This window comes from Anopheles ziemanni, chromosome 3 (assembly GCF_943734765.1).
Source record: "Anopheles ziemanni chromosome 3, idAnoZiCoDA_A2_x.2, whole genome shotgun sequence".
Taxonomy (NCBI): domain Eukaryota; kingdom Metazoa; phylum Arthropoda; class Insecta; order Diptera; family Culicidae; genus Anopheles; species Anopheles ziemanni.
Genome location: NC_080706.1, coordinates 92417929 through 92439854, shown reverse-complemented (window position 1 = coordinate 92439854; position 21926 = coordinate 92417929). Strand labels below are relative to the sequence as shown.

General features: G+C 45.3%; 6 protein-coding genes across 6 annotated transcripts; 5 read left to right on the top strand and 1 right to left on the bottom strand.

Moving 5' to 3' along the window:
• Window positions 1–1820: 1820 nt before the first annotated feature.
• LOC131285832 (general odorant-binding protein 56d-like) lies at window positions 1821–2281 on the bottom strand. Its single transcript, XM_058314687.1, has 2 exons — window positions 2231–2281; window positions 1821–2165 (listed from the first exon to the last, which is right to left on the bottom strand). The coding sequence occupies exons 1-2, from the start codon at window positions 2279–2281 to the stop codon at window positions 1821–1823; spliced, it is 396 nt and encodes a 131-aa protein (XP_058170670.1).
• Window positions 2282–6234: 3953 nt separating this feature from the next.
• Window positions 6235–6726, top strand: LOC131289938 (general odorant-binding protein 56d-like). Its single transcript, XM_058319291.1, has 2 exons — window positions 6235–6288; window positions 6373–6726. Exons 1-2 carry the CDS (start codon window positions 6235–6237, stop codon window positions 6724–6726), a joined length of 408 nt encoding a protein of 135 aa, XP_058175274.1.
• A 322-nt stretch (window positions 6727–7048) lies between these two features.
• On the top strand, window positions 7049–7657 carry LOC131289937 (general odorant-binding protein 56d-like). The gene is made up of 3 exons (XM_058319290.1): window positions 7049–7120; window positions 7240–7356; window positions 7430–7657. The coding sequence occupies exons 1-3, from the start codon at window positions 7049–7051 to the stop codon at window positions 7655–7657; spliced, it is 417 nt and encodes a 138-aa protein (XP_058175273.1).
• A 726-nt stretch (window positions 7658–8383) lies between these two features.
• Window positions 8384–9059, top strand: LOC131285831 (uncharacterized). The gene is made up of 4 exons (XM_058314686.1): window positions 8384–8458; window positions 8546–8662; window positions 8728–8835; window positions 8937–9059. The coding sequence occupies exons 1-4, from the start codon at window positions 8384–8386 to the stop codon at window positions 9057–9059; spliced, it is 423 nt and encodes a 140-aa protein (XP_058170669.1).
• A 688-nt stretch (window positions 9060–9747) lies between these two features.
• Window positions 9748–10229, top strand: LOC131289939 (general odorant-binding protein 56d-like). Its single transcript, XM_058319292.1, has 2 exons — window positions 9748–9801; window positions 9879–10229. Exons 1-2 carry the CDS (start codon window positions 9748–9750, stop codon window positions 10227–10229), a joined length of 405 nt encoding a protein of 134 aa, XP_058175275.1.
• Window positions 10230–10321: 92 nt separating this feature from the next.
• Window positions 10322–10893, top strand: LOC131285830 (general odorant-binding protein 56d-like). Its single transcript, XM_058314684.1, has 3 exons — window positions 10322–10343; window positions 10430–10491; window positions 10543–10893. Exons 1-3 carry the CDS (start codon window positions 10322–10324, stop codon window positions 10891–10893), a joined length of 435 nt encoding a protein of 144 aa, XP_058170667.1.
• The last annotated feature ends 11033 nt before the right edge of the window (window positions 10894–21926 follow it).

Here is a 21926-nt window from a genome sequence, read left to right as displayed (position 1 = left end):
TGGCAACGTCGCTCGGGTCTACCACATCTGCCACCCGGTGAGGACATCGGTCGATGGTTGTAGTAGTCCAAAGTCGAGCCGTCGTTAGCTGCTGTTGCCTCTAAACCGTCCAGAACTTCTGCCTGTAGGAGGAATGGAGGTGCTGGTGGTCGTTGGCCCGTGATGATCGCTCCCGGGTCTCGTGAACGGTGGCGACATCTGATGACAAATGATGTGCCGCTTACAAATTGCCTCGGATGGAATTAATTTTGCAATTTTCCAACGACCACCGAGCGCAAAACCACAGCGCGAGACGTTTCCCCTCGGAGCGGATGTGATCGATGAGGTTTGATTGGAAGGTTATTTAGCTGGCGCATGTGTTTTTGTGTGTGGGTGTTTGTGTCGAGAGAAAGGAAGCTGAGGAACATTACTGATAATAGAGCCAGATGGTTGATGGCCAACGCCCCGGATGTAGGTTGATTTCCGGTCGAGTTTTGCACCGTTTTCCGAAGCAATAGCTTCCCGAACGACTTGTCCGGATGTTACCGGATGTCGGGATTTTGTGGTTGCTTCCGGTTGCTTGGTATTAGTTGCCATTTGTACCTTAAAGAAAAAATTAGGCAGATCCTGACAGTGTTCTAGCGCTTTAAAGATGGTGGATAAAATAGTTTAAATTGCAAATTGTTGCATTAATTACACCGAAATTAGTTTATAATCCCATAATTTTAGTAGTCTCTAATCTTAGTATCTGAATAAAGTCTATGTTTTATAATATTTACGTAGCTAGAACTTGATATAGTATACAGTTAAAATCCATTCAGAATTTCCAAATTCCATAAATTTAATTATATCTTTTTGTTTAACCTTATACCAGAAATCGTCTATTTTTGAAAGCCAGGAAATTCACTGGACTAATATGGAACTGACTTTTTCAAAGAAACAAACAAAAAGGAAATCATGACCAACGCACATCCAGATTCGATGTAAAACCATATGTCCGCTGTTCACTACCGGAACAGTTTTGATTTTTACTTTTCTTTTGCCTCAACCCGAACGAACGTCCAATACTTTGACAATCTGCCGCCTGCCAAACCGGACATGGACATCGACCGTCTGTCAGACGACACACAGAAACATCGAGAGGTCCTGGAAGGGCAACATTCAGATCACCAGATGGAACGAAACACGGATCGGTCGGTCGGTCGGTTGATTAGTTTCTTATCGGGTACCGCGTTGTCACGGCAACATTGTTCAAATGTCCTACCGTTGATTGATGGAATGGTCCACGAAGGAGAAACATCCGGCCGCAAATTGGGGATTTGAGGTTGTGGGGAATGTTTTGTGAATATTCACGTTCCAATGTAACCATTCTCAAACAAAAACGAACCGATGAGGCTGGAGGGGCTGATGATTGAAGGCTGCTCGGTGTGGAATCAAAAGAGACAGAGACGAGTTTTCGGTATTCGATTGGGATGCCCTTTTCGGGTTGGAAGTTAGAATTTTCTTTTTTCGGTAATGCTAATTAAGGACATCGATGTGGAATGATGAGTTTTTGAGGGAAGGAAATCGGTTACCAATTTGCGGTGAACAGGACTGTTCCTGTTCGAACACGAGTTCCTGGAATAGGCGGCTAACCCTTTTTCCCAAATTGGCTTTTGATGAATGTTTTGATTAGTTTTGGCCGTTTCCTGTACTGTCATCATCTTTACCCCAAAGGAAAAACAAAGGAAACTTTGTTAAGATATCACAAAAGGGTGGGGACTGTGTTTTTTTTAATAAATAAATAATCAACAAACAGTTTAGCAACCAATAAGAGTCGAACTAGTTCCTCCGGAGTGGACTTAGGCGACGGCACTATTGGCCGGGTAGATGCACTGGTACGCCTTGAAGGCCGTCTCGCACGGGTTGGCCTCCTTGTGGTTGCACTTCTTGACCAGCGCCTCCACCTTCGACTTGTCGTGGTCGACCGACAGCTTCTCGATGACCGTCTTCTCGTCGATTTCGCCGGCGCTCGTCATGAAGCCGGCCTTCTCCAGGAAGCACTTGGCGAAGCACTTGGTTTTCTCGTCGGCTCCGGCAAAGTCGCCGCCCTTCAGCTTGGCCGCCGTCTCCGGCGGAACTCCCGTCGACTTCACGCACTCGGCCGCGTACCCTTCGGCCTTCTTCTTCTGGTCGACCGTCAGAGCCTGTAACGAAACGAAAAGATGTCAAACATACATCCCTCAGGACCCGGTTCGTTTCTTCGACTTACGAAAGTTCCAGCGATCAGCGCAACGACGGCGATGGCGACGAAAGTCTTCATGATGACGTGGGGAATCGGTTTTTGTTTACCGGTTGACTGATTAGACGACTGCAGGCGATTGACTGATGCTGGATCGAAGACACACGGGCGCTTTATATACAACCCAGGTTCTAGTCCCCTTCCAGTGGCGATTCCAGTGATTAGTGCGCTCTAGAACGATGTTGAAGCTCGTGTTCTAACGCGCTACCCAGCGCGGGTTCGATCTCTAGTAGCCGTCAAGGTGGGCTAGCAGAGTCAATGGCCTCGGTGTCAGTCACCGGAGCTTGACAGCCTGAGTTACGGCGGAAGGTTGATGCATTTGCACTATGCACTTCCTCGGCGCACTCGCTATACCTTGATGACAAACGGAAGCCGGTTGAGACGTCAAACATCTCCACGATAAATTGAGCTAAGATGAAAATAAAAAAAGGGCGAAACAAAAATTACATAACACACACACACATTGTTTAAAACTACATTAAAAAACAAAACCAAAACTAAAACAAGCGGCACAAATCGTGTAGCGAACAAAACATCGCATACGATAAAAGATAATTAACCTATCAAAGTGCAAAACCAGATAAGGCACTCGGACCTTGAACTTGAACTAGTAAAAACAATGTATCGCTCGCCGCCTCGCTTGGCCAGGTCGGTCACGCTGGTCACGCCATTCGCGTGATTGGTGCGGTTAGCCGCGAAATTCACTTTTATCACGCCTTCCTACACCATTTTGTTTCGTGCTCTCCGTCTCGTGTCCCGCGGCAGCTTGCCTGCCTCCGCCGGCGGGTGATTAGTCGGGTGATCGGCGTCTGTGGTGGGTCGGTCGCGGCGATAGCTGGTTCTGGTTAACCTACATCCTGGTTACAAGGTAATGAATCAGGTCGGAGGAGATGAAGCGCGAAATGGAAATGATTAATTCGCCGAGAACAAGTCGTCTTGGAAGACACGGTAGAGTGCACATTTCCGTCAAATGACGCATTAAATCGATTTCTATGTATTTATTTCAAGTTGTCTAAGAATGTTTGAAAATAGAAAAAATTATACTATAAGTAGTTTAGAAACTGTAATGCTTAGTTAATTCTGACATGATCTAGTTCAAATAAAATATTTGAAGGAAAAACCTAAATTCACAAATTAATGAGTAAAAGTTTTAAATTAGATTTATTAATAACACCTTATATTATTTAAATAAATAAAATATGTAAAACGATTTAACTTTACTTCGTGGCTAGTTTTGATTAAAATTCAATTTGGTAACATTTCATTTTGATTACATTTCATTTAAGTGTTATGCGATTCATTTGTCCTCAACTTGTAATTAATTTATGTGTAAATGTAACAAACATTTCATAAAAAAGCTTAACTTCCTCCAAAATGTTTGGGCTGGAATTTATTAGGGAAACTATTCAGAAACTGTTTGAGTTTTTCCAGTAATATTGTCTAGTGGGTTCAACCCCGATGAAGGCAATAACAAACTGGTTTTAATTAGAGAAAACAATTCAAAAAAACAAGCGCAATGAGTGAAAACCCATCCATCTAAACACCAAATAAACAAAGAGGACAACGTATGAATGTTTGGGCGGAAGTTCCGGACTTTATTACCATGGACAGGCATTCGCCCTCCATTGACATTACAAAACTGAAAAAAGCGACGACCGCGAGTGGCGTAACAACACTACACTGATCGGTTTGGGGCATCAATTATTGTCGCGCTGGATAATTGCACAAATTATGCACGACAATAAATGGCACACGGGGTTGTTTCTGCGCTAGCGTTTGGGGGAGGAAGTGCGTGGAAAAGGGGTGGAACCAGTACACACGTGATGCATATGAGCAATGCTTCGTTTGCACACGAAAACCTCAAACCCTCCCGATAGCGATCGATTGTGCGGACTAGCGTGAAAATGAGTTCCAAATTATTTACAGCCCAAATTCCAACCCTCCCAAATAAGTGGAGGAGGGGTGGGGGGTATGTAAGTGGTGGCTGCACCCGCCCCTTCGTTTCTCCTACGTACCGAATATTAATTGCACTAGGTTGCACTGTCAAAAATATCATAACCCACTTTTCAGAGTAATAAAAACTACCCTAAAAGTATTGGACATGATCACGATCACCTACAAAATGACAGAACGTGTATGGGAGCTAATTAACCCTCCCTCCCTCGAGGGTGCATCGAGTTTACGTTTACATTCCGATAGTTATAACGTTTTTCTAGCCTGAAGCATCTACTCGCCGCGAGGTGGAATGTAAATTTTCCATCATCTGGTGCTAAATTAACTCCTTAACTGGACATCCCCCCGCTCTGGGCTGTTTGGATCAGGGATGACAAACTCATGATGAAATTGTTTGGTTTTCTTGATTAAAAGTGAGATTTTATTGTGATCGTTAGTTCACAAGTTAAGCAAAAATATGTTTACGAACTATTTCATTAGAAAAATAATGCTGAAAGGATCATTTTTACTATGTAAAACTATTTTTAAAACCTCAACAAGTCAAGCATTCTTGAGAGAGATTCGATAGCTCTTTTATTGAGCAATAACTTTCAGAAAAAATGTAAACAAAACAGGTATCCAAATATAAACATATTTGTAAACAAAAAAATGCAAACAAAATAGGAATTGAAATATAAACAAATTTCATTGAAAATAGTATGCACCTTAAGATTATAATTCAATAAGTTACAATAAATGTATAACTTGTAAGTATAACTTAATGTAAAGTGTGCAATTTGCCTTCACTGGGCCTTGATAACAATTTAGATTAAAACAGCTGATGAACAGCTGTTCTCTCCAAATGTAAGTTCGATGTATGCCTCACCTCCACGGACATTTCTATTTGTATCAATTCTATGAGTGCCTGTGTGTTAATTACTTAACAACAACTCATCCCAGAAACAGTATTCTAGTTGCACTTTTAACAATTGTGCTTAGTGCCATTTGCCATTTTAATTCGGTTTTAATTATCTTCACCCATCCGGGAGCCAGGGTAAGGTGGATAATTTTCACCGGAAAAGCTCTTTTAATTACGGCATTTGCCGTTCCGCTGTTCTAATCAACTGTCGACACGGGATGGAGAACCTTCTTTCTTCAAAGCCTCACTCAATCCAATCTCCCAAAAGGGATGGTGGAGGGATGCTTTCACTAATCGCGTGGGTGAAAGACGAACTAGATCCGACACATACACACGCTTTTTCCGTTCCCGTGGGTTCTTGGAGTGGGTTCCACCTCCACCACCGCAATGATTGTATTTAATTGCCACACATTTTAATAGCGCCTATTGGTATCATTTAACGGGCAATTTCGTTCGACATTGAATTGAATTGTCGATTGAATTGCGGTTGTCGCGCGGAACAAGAGAATGGTGAAGTTTGGGATGCATGAGAGGTATGTTGTGGGTGAGAGGGAAAGTCTTCCTGTCGTAATTGCAGGACATTTATGATCATAAAATATGTTAGATCGATATTGGTTTATGCGAATCTCTTTACAACTGGCATAAACTGTTACTGTTCAAGCTTTCTTTGGTGTAATAGAACATACTTAATCCCATTTATAACAAAGTAAACATGTTGAGTTTTAAAATAAGAAAAGTTATTCGGGTGATTTAAATAATCCTCTTCAATTTTCCCTTCAAGATCAATAAATACTCAGTAATAAAAACGCCAAACAAACAATTTAAAGAAAATGAAAATTCAATTAAAGCCAGTATAAATTTGCCTGTGAAGAAAGGTGCTAGAAGCAATTCTAATGAGTTTCTTATCTCTATGACTGTCACATTAAGGGCACGGCAGTGCTGACAGGGGTGGTAATAATAAATTTTCATTTAACATTCGTTTAATATCCAACCTCATGCTTTTTGATAAGAAAATGATTGCATGCAACTAATCATGTTGCTTTATGACACTATAAAAGAAGCCTACCCGGAGTCTAGGGAAGTCATAAGTCAGCTAGACAAACCTAACCTCACAATACCAACAATGAAGACCTTCGGTACTCTAGTCATCGCCAGTGCTCTGATTGCCTGCGCCGTTGTGAGTTTGCTTTAGTGATGCATCTTACAATGTCTTGCAGTTCGGATATTTGTTATAACTCTCTCTCTCTCTCTATTTCGTTAGGCCCTCATCACCGACGAACAGCGTGAAGCGGCCCGCCAGCTGGCCGGTAAGTGTATGCAGCAGACCGGCGCCTCGGAGGAGGAGGTGAACCGTCTCCGCTCGGGGGACACCGAGAACACGGACCGTGACACGCGCTGCTTCGTGCAGTGCTTCTTCCACGGAGCCGGTTTCGTCGACGCCGACGGCAACGTGCAGAAGGCGGAGCTGACAGAGAAGCTGGCGTCCGAGTACGGCCAGGAGAAGGCGGAAGAGATGGTCGCCCGGTGCGGTGACAACGCCGGTCCGGATGCCTGCGAACGGTCGTTCCGTCTGCTGGAATGCTACCTGGCGAACCGCGCCACGCTGATGTTCTAAGACCGCCTGGAACCTTCCCTTTTTCCCCATGATGACGGCGAACGCTCCCTACGAAAGTTTCCCCAAACAAACCCTCAGTCAGGCGATGCCCCAGCACCGGAACCGACGTAGACGGTGTGATAAAAACAATAAAAATATGCTCCCCCAAAACGAAGGAGAAAGTTGCCCGTGTCAGTTGTCTTTGGCCCTCCGATCGGAACGTCTAGCTGAAGAAAAGATGCTTTCATTTCGGGTCCGGTTTTGGGCTTTTGACTTTTCGGTGGTAGACCTCCCAAATTCCCCTTTCTCGCATCAGTTTTAATTTGACTATCGGATGGTGAATATGGCGCGGTTCGATCTGCTTTCGGTGCTCGCGATCGCACTGACCACCATTAGCCTATTAGCACCGAGCTGCGTAAGTGATCGCTCCAGAACGCCTGCTTCAGGAGAAACCTGCCTTAGTCGCTCTGCCACCCGCTGACCCAATTCTTAAATCGCGTGTGTCAACAAACAACTTCTTCTCCCTCCCCGCAGCATGGCCAAGACATTCTCGGCTCGTACTTTCGGTGCCGCAACGAGTTCGACATCGAGCCGAGCGTGTTCGATGCCCTGCGTGCGGGCAACTTTTCCGTGCGCAACTCGTTCGTCGAGGTACTGGATAGACACCCCTCATGGTCAAGGGTTTCCTTGCATGCCTCTTTATAACGTTTCCCTCTGCTTGCAGTGCTTCGGAGAGTGCTTCGTCAAACGGGCCGGGTTCATGAATGACGACTTCACCTTCAACCGTGACACGATCACGCGCTTCACCAACCGCTTCGTGTCGAAGGAAAACTCCGAGCTGGTGTACGAGCGGTGCACGGCGGACGTCACGCCGACCTTCTGCGTGACCGCGTTCGATGTGTATCAGTGCATCTACGAGCATATCTACGAGAAGTGGAACACCAGGAAGTAGCGTACGATAAGAGGCTGATACGAAATAAAAAGAACGGTCCTTCTTGGGAAATGAACAAACCTGTTCGGTGGTGTGTTATGCAGATTGCATCTTTGTTTTTGGGAGCAATCCGAAAGACTTCAAACGGTTTGTGGCGCCACCTTAGAGATCTAACCTGGGGTGGAATATTGAATTCCAGTCCCGTCCGGAGTTATCGATCGATTGGGAGCATCGCGATCGGGGCAACCAGAACCGTTATGTTCCCTACATTTCGCTTCCGTCGGAGCGTCGGACTACGAGAAAGCGGCCTGTGAGGGGAGGGAGTCTAAGTGCCAAACAGAGAGCGAATGTAAACCGGTAGCGGACTGCTTGGACTGCTTGGACTGGACAGACGCAGAACGTTGTGTGCATACACCGAAATAACATGCGGCCTCTCCTTTCGACGCCTCACGTATCGCAACTCTTGGGTGGCGAAAGAAAGCAGGAAGACAAGACACGCGAGTCATCTTGGTCGAACTCCCAAGGTTCGACGGCCAGCAGGTGTCTGGACCGGCAGCGCAAGACGCAGTCGGCCTCGGACCATCGATCGATGCTGGACGGCAAATTGCGTGCGTGAGTGAGTGAAGTCTTTCAACAACAACCTAAAGCAGGTCAAGTGCGCGCTTCCGTCGGTGACAATCGCTGTTTTCGAAGGGGTGATAAACCACACGCTTCGGTTCTGTTTGCGCAAAGAGAAAGTGTTAAACAATGAGGTGCTCCGAGAGGTACTTTGGTTTGTTGCTGATCGTTGCGCTTGTTCTTGTCCTTCCCGAGAGTGGCTGCGTAAGTAGAACCTTCCATTGGAGGCGCTAACCCGATTCCCCGGGATTGATTGTGGTGTTGCTAATGGTTCTTTCCGTGTTGTGACAGTTGGCGCAAGACTTCAAGGGAGCGATCGATCACTGCACGAAAGACTTCGACCTGGATATGGACATAGTGGTGTCACTCAAATATGGTGACTTTACCGAGCGTGATCCAATGATTGAGGTATGCTCAGATATTACTCCCGGTGTCATATGTAAGCAACGACCTCTTCTTCTTTCGACTTGCAGTGCTTCACTGAGTGTTTGATGAAAAAGTCCGGCTTCATGTACGACGACTACACCTACAACAAGACGCTCATCATCGGCTTCGCCGGACGCTATCTCGAACCGGAGGGGGTACGTCCTAAATTACAGTGATTTACTTGCTGCGTTTGTAACGTTTCTCAAACGATCGGACCTTGTGGTGGTTTCTTTCTACTTCCCTCACACACCTCTAGGCTCAATCCGTCTACGATAACTGTATCGATCGCTTCGGGCAGACGGTGTGCGTCACCGGGTTCGAGATGTACCAGTGCATCCACGAGACGGCCGTGTCCGAGTGGGTCTCGAGCAACTTCTAGCGAAAGGGAGTGTGTGGTGTCATCGTGACGGGCTCCGAATTTTTAGAAGATCATGGCCGTGCCAAGGAATCTGCAATGCAAAGGAAAGAGAGAAGTCTGCTTCCGGCACGAAAATGCATCTCCGAAGTCGATGGTGGAAGTCGATTACCGTGTAGTTTTAAGCTAATCTATAAGAGTTTGTGGAACCGTGTGTGTGAGTGTGCATATCATTGTCGTATGTCCAAACCCCCTCTAGCTTTAAGTGCAACGCAAAACCAAAAACGAATGACTTTTGACTATTCCAACGTTAAATAAAAGCCTCTTCGATAGTGCGAATGGATAGGGGTTCTTGAAAGCGCTCTCGAAGAAACTCAATCCAAACTTGAAGATCTCTTCGGTTCTAGGCTCTTCTCGCTCACCCACCTGCGTCACGCTCGAGCACATCGAAAAGATGGATTTAGAAAAATCATTCTCAAAATAATAGCATCAACCATGGCAGATCTCCATAACCGACCGGGTCGCTGAAGGTCGACCCGCGATTTGATGCGCAGATAGTAATTATTTGACCATCATTTGCGTGCGATTACCCGACACACCGTCCGGCCGAAGTGGGATGAGACTTCTATTTTGATTTTTCGGTGGACGGCCTATAAAAGAGCTTCGACAGGCGTCGATGGAGCGTCAGTTGGTTTTGGAAGTTTTCGCAAAGATGAAGTTGCTGCTGATTCCCGTGTTGTGCGTTGTGGCGATCGCCGCTGGACAGGTACGGCCATCGAGCGTGCTGGTTTGGAAGGTTTTGTGAGTAGAGGTGTTTGACCGTGTTGCGCTTGTCCCACACAGCCCCTCACCGAGGGTCAGATGAAGAAGGCGGAAGGCTTCGCGCTCGGGTGTCTCGAGCAGCACAAGAGCCTCAACAAGGAACATCTGCTGCTGCTGAAGGACGGTGACTTCTCGAAGGTGGACGCCGAGACGAAGTGTTTCCTGCGCTGCTTCCTGCAGGAGGCCAAGTTTATGGACGCCTCCGGCAAGCTGCTGAGCGACTACGCCATCGAGCGGCTTTCGCTGAGCCGGGAAAAGTCCAAAGTGGAGGAGCTGGTGAAGAAGTGCAGCGTCGCGGAGGGCGAGGATAGTTGCGAGACGGCGTTCAAGGCGGTCGAGTGCTACCACCGGGAGAAGGCATCGCTCCTGTGAATTCGCTGGCGCAAGAATGATCGCCAGCTAAAGTCTGAAACCTGAACCTTGAGCAAATTAAATGTGATCGTTTTCCAGAAACAAACATTAAAATGTGTGTGTTTTTCCCCACAAGTCCGCTCGAATATAATTCCTAAAGCATTCTTCCCGCAGGGAAGTGACCGGAAACGGGCTTGTTCCATTTTATTGCTGTCCCTCAGGGTCCAAAACTGTCGCTAGACTTGTGTACTGCAAAACGAAAAACAAGTCCACAGCCATTTCCGTCGGTTAATTTCAATCTTTTCCACCATGTTCCGAGCCGGAACACACACAGCCCCTCACCGAGGGTCAGATGAAGAAGGCGGAAGGCTTCGCGCTCGGGTGTCTCGAGCAGCACAAGAGCCTCAACAAGGAACATCTGCTGCTGCTGAAGGACGGTGACTTCTCGAAGGTGGACGCCGAGACGAAGTGTTTCCTGCGCTGCTTCCTGCAGGAGGCCAAGTTTATGGACGCCTCCGGCAAGCTGCTGAGCGACTACGCCATCGAGCGGCTTTCGCTGAGCCGGGAAAAGTCCAAAGTGGAGGAGCTGGTGAAGAAGTGCAGCGTCGCGGAGGGCGAGGATAGTTGCGAGACGGCGTTCAAGGCGGTCGAGTGCTACCACCGGGAGAAGGCATCGCTCCTGTGAATTCGCTGGCGCAAGAATGATCGCCAGCTAAAGTCTGAAACCTGAACCTTGAGCAAATTAAATGTGATCGTTTTCCAGAAACAAACATTAAAATGTGTGTGTTTTTCCCCACAAGTCCGCTCGAATATAATTCCTAAAGCATTCTTCCCGCAGGGAAGTGACCGGAAACGGGCTTGTTCCATTTTATTGCTGTCCCTCAGGGTCCAAAACTGTCGCTAGACTTGTGTACTGCAAAACGAAAAACAAGTCCACAGCCATTTCCGTCGGTTAATTTCAATCTTTTCCACCATGTTCCGAGCCGGAACACGCCAAAGCTCCAGGAAACGCCCCGAGCAGGCCATTCACCAGAAGATGAGTCTACTGTGCAAATGATAAACACAAGAACCGGCTGGATACCGCAAACCATCGGTGGAACACAATCGTTCACAAAAGGCGGACCACAACTGTGGGCGTCTTTCGGACATCAAAGAGGACTTTTCACTGTGCGTTTGTTTCCATTTGTCCAGCTCCAAAGTGCATCCTGTGGTTTGAAAGCATTGTCACTAATGTTGGCCTCAAGAACCGGCACGCAAACAAAGCAAACATCATCAGGAGGAGGTACAGATAGATGTAGCAGAAAAATAAGCGGCCATCCTAAGTAAGTTATCAATTACTGCTGGAAGATTTCCTTCTCGCAAATCCATCTCTTGCGCTGCGAGCGGCGGCTTTTTGCTGCGGTCAAGGTTTTTTTTGAATGACTCGTCCTTCAGCCTCCGGTTTCTTGAACTCAAAGTAAAAAAGAATTGTTTTTTCCGGCTTCTACGCCAAACACAACGATAGCCCACTGTGGCGCGAAATATGGTTGTCATTTTTCTTACGCCTACTTTGTCGACGACGCTTGCTTGATCTTTCTAACCGTGTTTTTTCCGGCTTTTCTTTATTTCTTTCTCTTCCCCACTCGCTGGTGCCCGTTTCATTTACTTTTGCCCCACACGCGTCCACGACTTACTAGCAAATCATTTTCCGGAAACAATTTTTCCTCGCTAAGCAGGGTGCCAGGAAATAAGGCACACACAAAAATGGGGCAACGCAACGAAGCACTTGCCGAGAAAACCGGAGCGGCCGGACAATGGGCATTCAATTTTCCACCCACATGACGGAGTAATTGCGAAACGTTTCCTCCGGGTTTTCCTGCACTTACACTTCCTGCCTCTTTTTTCTCTTCTTTCGGACGTTTCTGGGAACCTGTTTTTCCAACGCGTCGTCGAGTGATTACGCTTCCTGTTGGCGTGTAATCTGAAACTGACCGTGAAGATGATGATGAAGTAGAATTTAGATCGATACTCGGTTTGTTTATGGTATAAAACGAATTTTCCAAGAATAACTTGCTAAGTTTTAAAAGAAAGAAGGTATTTATTGTGAAACATTGGAAGAAAATGGTGTTCATACTAAATAAAACCAGCATCCCTCAAGTATCCAAGATGGCATGCGATAAATCAGTCCTCCAACCAACCGGTACACAATCTAACAAAGCCGGAACCGGGCTGCCGGTCGTTTGACGTTAGTAATTGGATAGTTGCAAGAATGAAAAAGAAAAACGAAATAATAATGACGGCAAGAGGATGAAAAAAAAAATTGGTGGTAAATACGGAAGCATAATCCCAAGAAACAAATTAAAACAGAAGCGGTATCTGGTACGTGCACTTGTGCCGGTCGTCCATTGACGCCGAGGCCGGGTTTGCAGCCGTCGTCTACTTCCGGACCGGTTTTCGGGAACCTGGTTGACCTGTGTGTCTTGAGGGAGTTGTCATCGGCCGAAAGTAATTTCACGGTCAGTGCATTTCTAATCTATTTACATTTTCCCGAGCAAGCGTGGAGGCAAGCTGGCCAGCTCCACGAACCCAAGGGAAGCATAGTCTTGAGTCATTCGATTTGCGACTAATCTACGCCCGGAGATTAGAAATAGTCCGTCAAAGGCCATTGCTAAAGGGTCTTGAGAGAATAGGATTTCTAACGCGTTTGAAAGGTAGAAAGTGAAGGGCAACAATGTAACAGCTTAGAAAGCATGCTCAGGTATTTGCGGAGAATCTTATCGGATTGCAGCCGATGCTCGAAGGCGATGCAGATAATGTCTGATTGGCTTGCACCAACCACCCGGAGGTATCTACGAGGTTCAGAATTATACGAATAATCAAGCACATTCTTAAGCCCGTTACGTACCGTTACCATTCCGGAACGATGAGTCGTAGAAATGGTACGTTAAATCAGTGCTGAACGACTTTGCACCGGTTCCCACGTCCTTCGGGAGGACTTATCACTGCAGGATGGCAGAAGAATGATCCATCCACCGGTCGTGACTTTCCCTTCCTTTGCCTTGGAGGACTTTCGCCAGACAAAGCTCCAGTTCCAGGAATGATCGGTTGAAGTTCTACCACTCCGGTCACTGCGAAGACCAGCAAGCGCCTCTCGCACACACGAAGCAAAATCAAGAAATCCTATTGCTGCAATTGCAGCGTCCGAACCCATACAACCGTTCGGGATTATGGAGTAGAAATGGACTCATCAGGGAAGGATCTCTCCGTAGCACACAATTCCGAGCGTTAGTGCACCGTCAGGGCAAAATAAATCACACTCCAACACGGTGTGCTTGGCTCGTGTATTTTGCTCTATTTTCCCCTCATTCTATATCTCTTTTCCACCCTCTACAGGTTATGAAAAAGTACGGTGCAAGGACTCATCGTGCTGTGCTTTATTAAATTTTGATAAATCGATTGTACAACGAGCGGGAGCGAGATAGAACCTTTGCAGAAAACGGTGTCCTACTCCGGGGCTCCAACTCATGCAGTTGCAAATCTGATTCACAAAGCGTTTCACCGGCTGCAAATGGCCGGAATCGGGGCAACATATGAGCTCGATACAGCTCAATCTGTATCCCCACTCTCGGTACTCCAATACACCGGATAGCCGGAGCAATATAAGGTGCTTAACCTTTTGCCAATAAATGTGTTTCCTGCTTGGTTTGCATCGTTGTAACGATGCCGGTCGGGCTTCCGGCTCAATTGCATCGAGCATGAAAAGTCGTCCAATGTATTTTAGGTGCAATCGGGTAGGAAGGTGTCGGTATGATTTCGGTTGAAATTTGGCATCGATCGGGCGAAATTGGAACGTATAACCAATATCTGGGAAGGGAAGTAGACGATTTGAGGTGTCATGAACTAATGTAAGCCACAGATGGCGCAGTTCGACACTGCGGACAAGGAGGTTAGTATGTCGTAAGTCAAGAGGTATTGATCAGTTTTATTGGATTCTGTTTTACCTTCAATGCATATCATTGTTTTACATGTAGAATTTGTAATTTTCACCATCTTTCATTGCTTACTTTTGTTTTATTGCGTTTGCTTATGGTTTTGTAGTTTTTTGTTTTAAGTTATTCGTTAATTTTTGTTTATTTTAAAATATTAAATAAGTTTGTAGATCTGTATTTGATCTAAGTTCTGGTTGAGTATAGAGAAAATTCAAGAAATCCGTCAAAGAATATAATCGATCCAGAATTTGTTTCATCTTGGTTTTGTAGTTTTTTATTTTAAAATATTCGTTAATAAGCAGTTAAGTTTGTTGATCTGTTTTTGATTTACTTTGTGGTTGAGTATCAAGAAAATTAAAGAAAACCGCCAAAGAATATATTCGATCCTGAATTGGTTTAGTCTTGAAGATATAAGAATAAGTTATTACTAATATTTTGAGAATGTTTTCTCTCGATTTAGTTTTTGTTGTTTATCAAAACACTTCATGCTAATATGTTTTATGTTATATAAAACGTTTTACAATTTTTATCTTTATGACAAAAAAGGGTACAGTTCATAAAAATAGAAAAGTCCACTTTTTAACGACATTTCATTGGAAGATAAAAACTTCAGCTTCGAGCATGGTATCACAACAGCACATCCGCTAGGCTGAACCGGAAGTTTTTAATTGATTTCCTGTTTTTCGCTGGGATCCAATTCCATCCCTTGCAGCCTTTGTTAAACTCTTTTCTGGTAAGCTTTGCGATACCGAGGCAGTACCGAGTTTTGGTAACCTTTTTTCTATGAGGCCGGTAGAATTGAGACCAATTTCATGGGATTGGGAGGATTGGAGGATCCTCTCCCTACGTACGCTTTTCATTAGTTTACTGATAAACTTTTTACCCCTCCCTCCCCGCGTTGGATCTCACTTTCTGCATGCAAACAATCTATTGTATTGTTAGCCTCGTAGTTTAGTTTCATTTCATTACCGGACACCGGCCCAACGCTCTGTGGGTGCAGTGGAAAAGTTTGGCATTGGCAGGAAAAAGCTACAACTGCCGAAAAATTACAAAACCCTCCCAAACAGAGAGGCATTTTTGAGGTTTTACATTCTAATTCGCACCGGTGAGGCAAAGTGTTGTTCTAATTTTCGTGAAACACTACACGAGACGTAGCGGAGACGGGGTTTTCTAAGAGTGTGGTCTATGAAAGTAGAATTGGCCAGAATTTCCCCACACTCGGTGGTCGCATTCTGGAGGTTTCCCTCAGGCCCGTTCGGAAGCGGATGCTTTCCCGCATCCGGAAAGGCATCCAGTGTCAACTCCTGCTCTGTTTTTGTACAATTGTTATGCATGCTTATCGTGTTGTGTGCCTCGGGTTTTTGGGGATAAAGTTCGCACACCAAACAACTGCAAACTGCAACTGCAACATACAGCCGGAAAATGATACAGGATAGCGCCGGTTTTGATAACGTTGTTGTCGTGGTGCTTTGAATATCACGTCTGAAAAGTTTGTCTCCTTTGGGGGATGGAAAAGCTTACATTACGTTGGTTGGTTTCAGTTGTACGATTTCATGAAATAATTGTTGTGCCACTGCTTCCTACTCCCGGTCTACGGTTGTAAGTTTAATCTTTACCCGAAACTATTTCGGTTGTATTTCGGTGACATGTGATTGTGGGGATTTCCATTGGAGACTGTTCTGGTTGTGGTAATTGCATCTTTATTTTATACCTTTTAATATAAATTTTTAATTTTAAATAAAATGTAATGCAATGTCATCAAAGTAGGACAATTTTCCGCTCTCTTTAAGAATCTATAACGTCGCACACACATTAATATTTGTTGCGTTTGATACAGGTTGAAGAAAATCCGAAAGCGTTAGGTGCACGCTTCCACTTTCTACCGGTTACGTGCCGACCAGCGCTGGGGAAATAAATCCTGTCCAGAGCACTTTCCCCCTCCGTTCACCTCCGGCCAGCATCATAAATCACCCGCTACGTGCGGGTTGGTGTGAGTGAAGCGGGAAAAATTCTCCCCGCACCAAAGGACGACACGTTACGCCACGCCGATTTTCGGTCACGAAATTGAATCCATTGTCTGGCATGTTCGGATTGTCCGAAGTGAAAATGGGGTCCAGGATAAATCTCCGGCAACGTGTTGGCGGAAGGAATAGGAAATAATCGTACCCTCGCGATGCCAAAGACGCTGGCCAAAGAGTTTCCCGGTCCCGAGAAAGGAGTTCGCGTGAAAAACAAACGCGCACGCCTTTCGGCACGATTGTGACAATTTTTCTTCGGTCGTTCCATTAGCGTTGGGAACGACGTGGAAGTGAACGAATGGAGGGGAAGGATACTTCTATTTTTCGGTCCCGAAATCTGAGGTTTTCCCTCCCCCCGGAAGGAAGCGTACGCGGTGACAGTCACATGTGACGCGCTCGGTTCACCCTGAAAGAAGCTGTCATTTATCTTAAATTGTGCACAAAATTAGTTGCTCTTTCACTTTCGCCTCACGCCACGAAGTGGAAGGAGTTCGGTTTTTTTCTACGCTCTTTTGTCCGTCTGGAAATTTTCCTCGGGGGGTGGGGTGGAAAATCTGACAGTTACCGTTCGTCCTCCTGCGTGCAGGGAGGCCCCGGGTGAAGTGAAATCAATTTTCCTTATGAAAACGCGGCGAGGAAAGCCTCGTGTTCCACTGGGGACCTTTTCTCCCTCTCTGTGTGAGTTGTTTTTCCAAACCACCCGTAGATGACGGCCTGTGTGTGTATGTTTTTCCTATCAACCTCGAAAGAGTGTCGCTCGAGATCAGCGAATTCATTTGTCGTATTTTTCAATCACTTAACAACAGTTCCCGCACCGCAACATACCCCTCCGACGTGCAAGGGTGGAAAAATCGTAGGAAATCGGACTAGTGAAAGTTTTTCCTACCAAAAGTTCAATTCATCAAGCCGGTTTTCGGGAGTCGGTAAATGGCCACTTGATTGAACTCTCCGTCCGAAACGAAGGGCGAGTGACCGATTTGGGGGGATTGATTACTTTGGAAGTCATCGGAGTGGCGTTTGACGAAAAGTGACGTGACCGTGGGACCGTATTTTTCCTGGCTTGTTTTGTTTTCCCGTGGTTGTGGTCAAAGCGGGGGTTTTTTCCCTTTTTTCCCAATTTTCAACGTTCGGTTTTCCCCGGTGGACCGGTTTCGACGGAAGGAAGGCAGCGAATCAAAACCAGAATGAAGGGCTTTCCACGGGCGTGCAGACCCTTCCAAGGGGGGGAGGAAATTGGAAACCTTTTGCCTCACCGTGTGCTCGTTTGTGGTCCATTTTTCAACGGACAGTTCGAACCTTGTGATGACAGTTTTTGTTTGCTGTTCCTCTTGGGAAACGTATGCGTGTGCTCGAAACATGCGGAGATTATGAAGAAGCAAAAAAGATATAAAGTGAAAACGGCGCTTCAAAACCCCCCAATCGTCAGCACAATGAGTGTAGTTATTTGGCTGGTTGGGAAAACAAGCCTCGTTTGAAAACAGCAGGAAAGCGGTGTCGCAAACGGAGCGCACTTGTGTCCGTTTCGAAGGGTCTGCCACGCGGGATGAACTTTCGAAGCCATTTGATGCCTCGAACAGCGCTTCGAGCATTTTCCACCGCGGGTGGGCTCCACCTCCGTGCGGTCAGACGACTTTTCCCGACTGTTTGGAAACTCCAAAAAGTCGAAAAACCAGTTCAATCGTCTCGAATGGATGGCGAAGAGGGTTCAAAAATCGAGGTCACCCGAAAGTGGGTGGTAGTCAAGGTAATGAACTCCTCTTCGGACAAAATAAAATAAATAAAATTGACGATAGCAGACCCCATCGTCGTTCGCTTAATGAACCTTCCTTCGGCGGTATCCTTCCGACTGGCAAACCGGGGCTTTAATTATCAGTTGATAGCATTTTCCATTTCCTTTCGGCCCTGCAGAAAAACCCTTCGTTAATTCATTAGTTCAGCTGTACTACCGGGAAATATGGACAGGATTTTCCCATGATAATAAGCTTGTCATAATAAGGCTCCCCTCTCCCCTCACTCTCTTCCAAAGCTCGTAGAAAATATGGTGGAAACAAAACTCGGAACCACATTTTCTACAGCTACTAAGAATTATTGAGACCGTTGAATGCGTTGTCGGATCGTTAGAGCGTTTGTAATTTTATCCCTTTCGCGGAATCTTCTACCGTGGTAAGCAGTGGAGGTCAAAGTTCTCCTATTTTCACCCTTTCCAAAGGCTTCCATGCCTTTGACTTGCAATCAAGGGAAAACAACCAAACCCGGGGAGGAGAGAAAAAAATCACGTCCTGTATCCATCACCAACTTTTCCGCACCAGACAAAAGCCTTTTCCTCCTTCAAAAGATGGTTACCAAAGAGGGAAACGAGGGGTGGGGTGTTAGAGGAAGCTTTTCTCGACGTTGAAATGAAAACTGGTAACAAATTTTCACCATCACAAACAACATTATGATTTGTGGAGTTTTCTTTCGCTTTTCGGTGCTTTCGGGTGAGGATGTCTGTGAATTTTCCTTCCGAAATCCTTCATTCCTAACAATCCGTTCCATTGGGTGTTGTGATTGGTTGAAACAGGAAAGGAACCGTGGAAAAGAGGGGGGGGGTGGGGTTGAAACAGAATTCCGGAATTCTGACGTCTGTAACGTTTTTGAAAGGATACTTTGTAACTCTCGGCTTCGGCGGAAAAGGCGAAGTATTTGTATTACGTTCGCTTCAGTCAACCGGCTTCGTCGCGGGGGTGGGTGGTGAGTTTCCCAATCCCAAAATGTATCCCAATTCCTAGCCCAGACAGGATGGCGCGCGCGAACGATTTGAATGCAAAACCGGGAAAAGGAAAGAAGACGGCATCTTTGGGCCGATGGGGAAGACGCAAAGTTAAGTTAATTATCAGATGATAAATTAATGAAAATCTAGCACCGCTTTAGCATGTTTTCCCGGCTTCGGAATGAATGGACTTTGGGTGGAAAAGTAGCACGACAGGACCAGCGGTTCGCAGGGTTTTTCCTTGCTGCCGGAGGGCATCGTTACTTCGGCGTAACAATTTGTTAAATGTGGCGTCTTTATGGAGTTCGCCGTGCAATGCCACGCGCCGAGGACGCGATAATTACGCCCAAGCTGGGAAGGAGAAAATGTGGCACTTTAAGGAAATGCCCATCTTATGAAGGGAATTCCTGGTGATTTAACAAAAACACATTCCAGACAGAAAATTTCCTTCGCGGCAAAAGCGAAAAGAGGAAACGAAAAAGGACATGATTCGATAAAGAAAGAGCGAAAAGTAGGCAACGATTGGACATGAATGAAGCAAAGCCTCATCCCCAGAAGTCTTTAGTGTTGCTTGGATGTTTTTTTTAAATTTTTGTTGCGTTCTCCCAAAAATTTTCCGGCCCACGAGCCCCCGGGCGCTTCAATGGAGTCGCTGCGTGTTGTGTAAATGGTGGAATTTGTTTTGCTGCAGTTCATTAAAATTCTGCACCGTGGTACATTTTGTACTTCGTTCGTTGATGTATTGTGTGAGTTGAATGCTGTGTTTGTACGTTGTTTGCGCTTCCCATTGTATATTGTTTGTGCTTTGGAAAAAACGATAGCGTCAATATTTGAGGAATGTTGGCAATAAGTGCCAGACATATTTTTAACGGAATAGGAATTTACTAGATCACAGCACATTTTTCATGATTTTAAGCCAGCGTGCTTGAATCATAAATAGACTGAATGTTTTTTTATTGTTGATTATTTCTTTTAACAAGATTTACACAAAGGATTAATAGAATACAAATCAAAAAACACTTTTTGTAATAAATGTCAAATGAAATTTTCTCGAAAACAATGAAATAATAGAAGAATAAAGTAGAATTAATTAAATAAAAGGAGAGATCAAAAGAACAAATGGGATAAAACATGGTAGAATTGACAACGTTACTCAAAACATCTCTACAAACATCATTTGATTAACCTTTAAAGGAAATGTATCGGCGTTAATTGCTGTCAGTATCAGATCGTTCCTCAACGGTCGGACAATTTTCCTAACACCAGAGCTTCACTAACAGACACTGCCAATCAGTAACACACCTCAAGCACAAAGGAAAGTAGGATACCTTAATCGGTTTCCACTTATTGGCAGAGTATAAAATAAACATTTCGTCTCACAAAATCCCAATTTTGTGCACCTCGGAAAAGTGGTAGGTTTCGATTGCAGATTCTCAGGCAGTTAAACAAACCGTTTACGAAAGATCCCGATGTGACCAATCTTACCCTTTCGGAGGTGAAAAGGGGGAAGAACCGTATGTGTCTCCTACAGAAGTCTGAAACCATCGATACCGGTGTGGAAAAAGGGGTGGAGAAAAAGAAAGTACTCCCTATGCAAAATGCTTTCGATTTTCCATCGTTAAACTGTGAAGGCAAGGGAAATTTGATGTACTATCAGCAAGCATTTTCCAACTGCAGCACTTTCCCTAGCATTAAACCATCGGGTTGAGTTGGTAGGTTCGTCTGAGGGAAATCTATCGGATGAAAATGCACCCAAATGGGAATGTGTCGTTTGCAGGCCGGAGATGGTAACTGCTGATTTCCGGTGAGTTTCCGTCTGGCCCGTTACGGTGTGTTGAGAATGAAAATCAATACCTCTGCTTCCCATTTTCCCTTTACATTCTTCGACATTTCCAGGACCAATGTGGAGGGCGTGAGGGAAAGATCGTTTGTCGTACGCTGCAGAATAACGATATCGGGCTTGGTCCTTGCTCGGTGCATTGTGAAGAATTTTCCCTAGGAACAACGAACTCGCCGGTGCTGGTGAGTCACGCAATGCCGAACCCGACGATAATCCAAACCCGGGTCGGTGATGATGGGCGTGAAAGTTTTCCCAACCCTTTCCGAGCGGGGGGTTTCATGCAGACGTGCTTCAGGAATGATTCGTGTTGCCATTCTTTAACAAAAAATCTGGCATGGGTTCTGCAACACGTCTTAAACAACACTCGAGCCTTTTTTTCAAGTGAACCGATGTGTACACACTGAAGAGGGTTTCCTTTTTCCTTCCGTATTTTCCCTCGGCCACTTCCTTCCAGGCCGACTGGCATTGACGACTGCTTCTCCCGCTTTTTCCCCACTTTTTTTTAAACTTTCCTCTTCCAGCCGGTCGAAACAGAAGTTGATTAAAATATGCATCTTTCATGATATTTACATTGGGCACCAGGTAGGGTACAGCGACTCGCTGGTGGCACGTAGATTTTCCACCGACCACGACGTTGAACCCGGGTTTTTTATCGGGGAGCGAGCGCACGCCCTGCACACATTGAACTGCCTCCTGCACTTTTGCCGGCGGTTCACCCGAAAGCCCAACACAACATCAACACTTGGCAAATGTGAACTCATTTGTATTACTAATGGGTTTGAGAGGTTCCTACTTACGTGCGCCGTCGGTGGATGTCTGTTCCGTTGCTCCGGTGGCTTCCTTTACGGCAAATATTGGATTTTTCTTCGTTGAGGTGGCGTTCGCGTGTCTTTCGAGTTTAACCCTTGATAGTTGAGGATAAATTAAACGTTTTGCATGTAGGTGTGATGTTGTATTCATTAAGAAAATTTCGATTGTTATTTGGCAAAATATTCATCCCAAAATATAACATACTTTTGAAGTTCAAAACGTTTTTGAAATTTGTCAGTTGGTTGAGTTTAATTAATACAGATATTGTTTATTTGTGAGTTGTTTTAGTTTTAAATGACACAAATAAAAATGAGGAATTTTTCTTCATTCTCT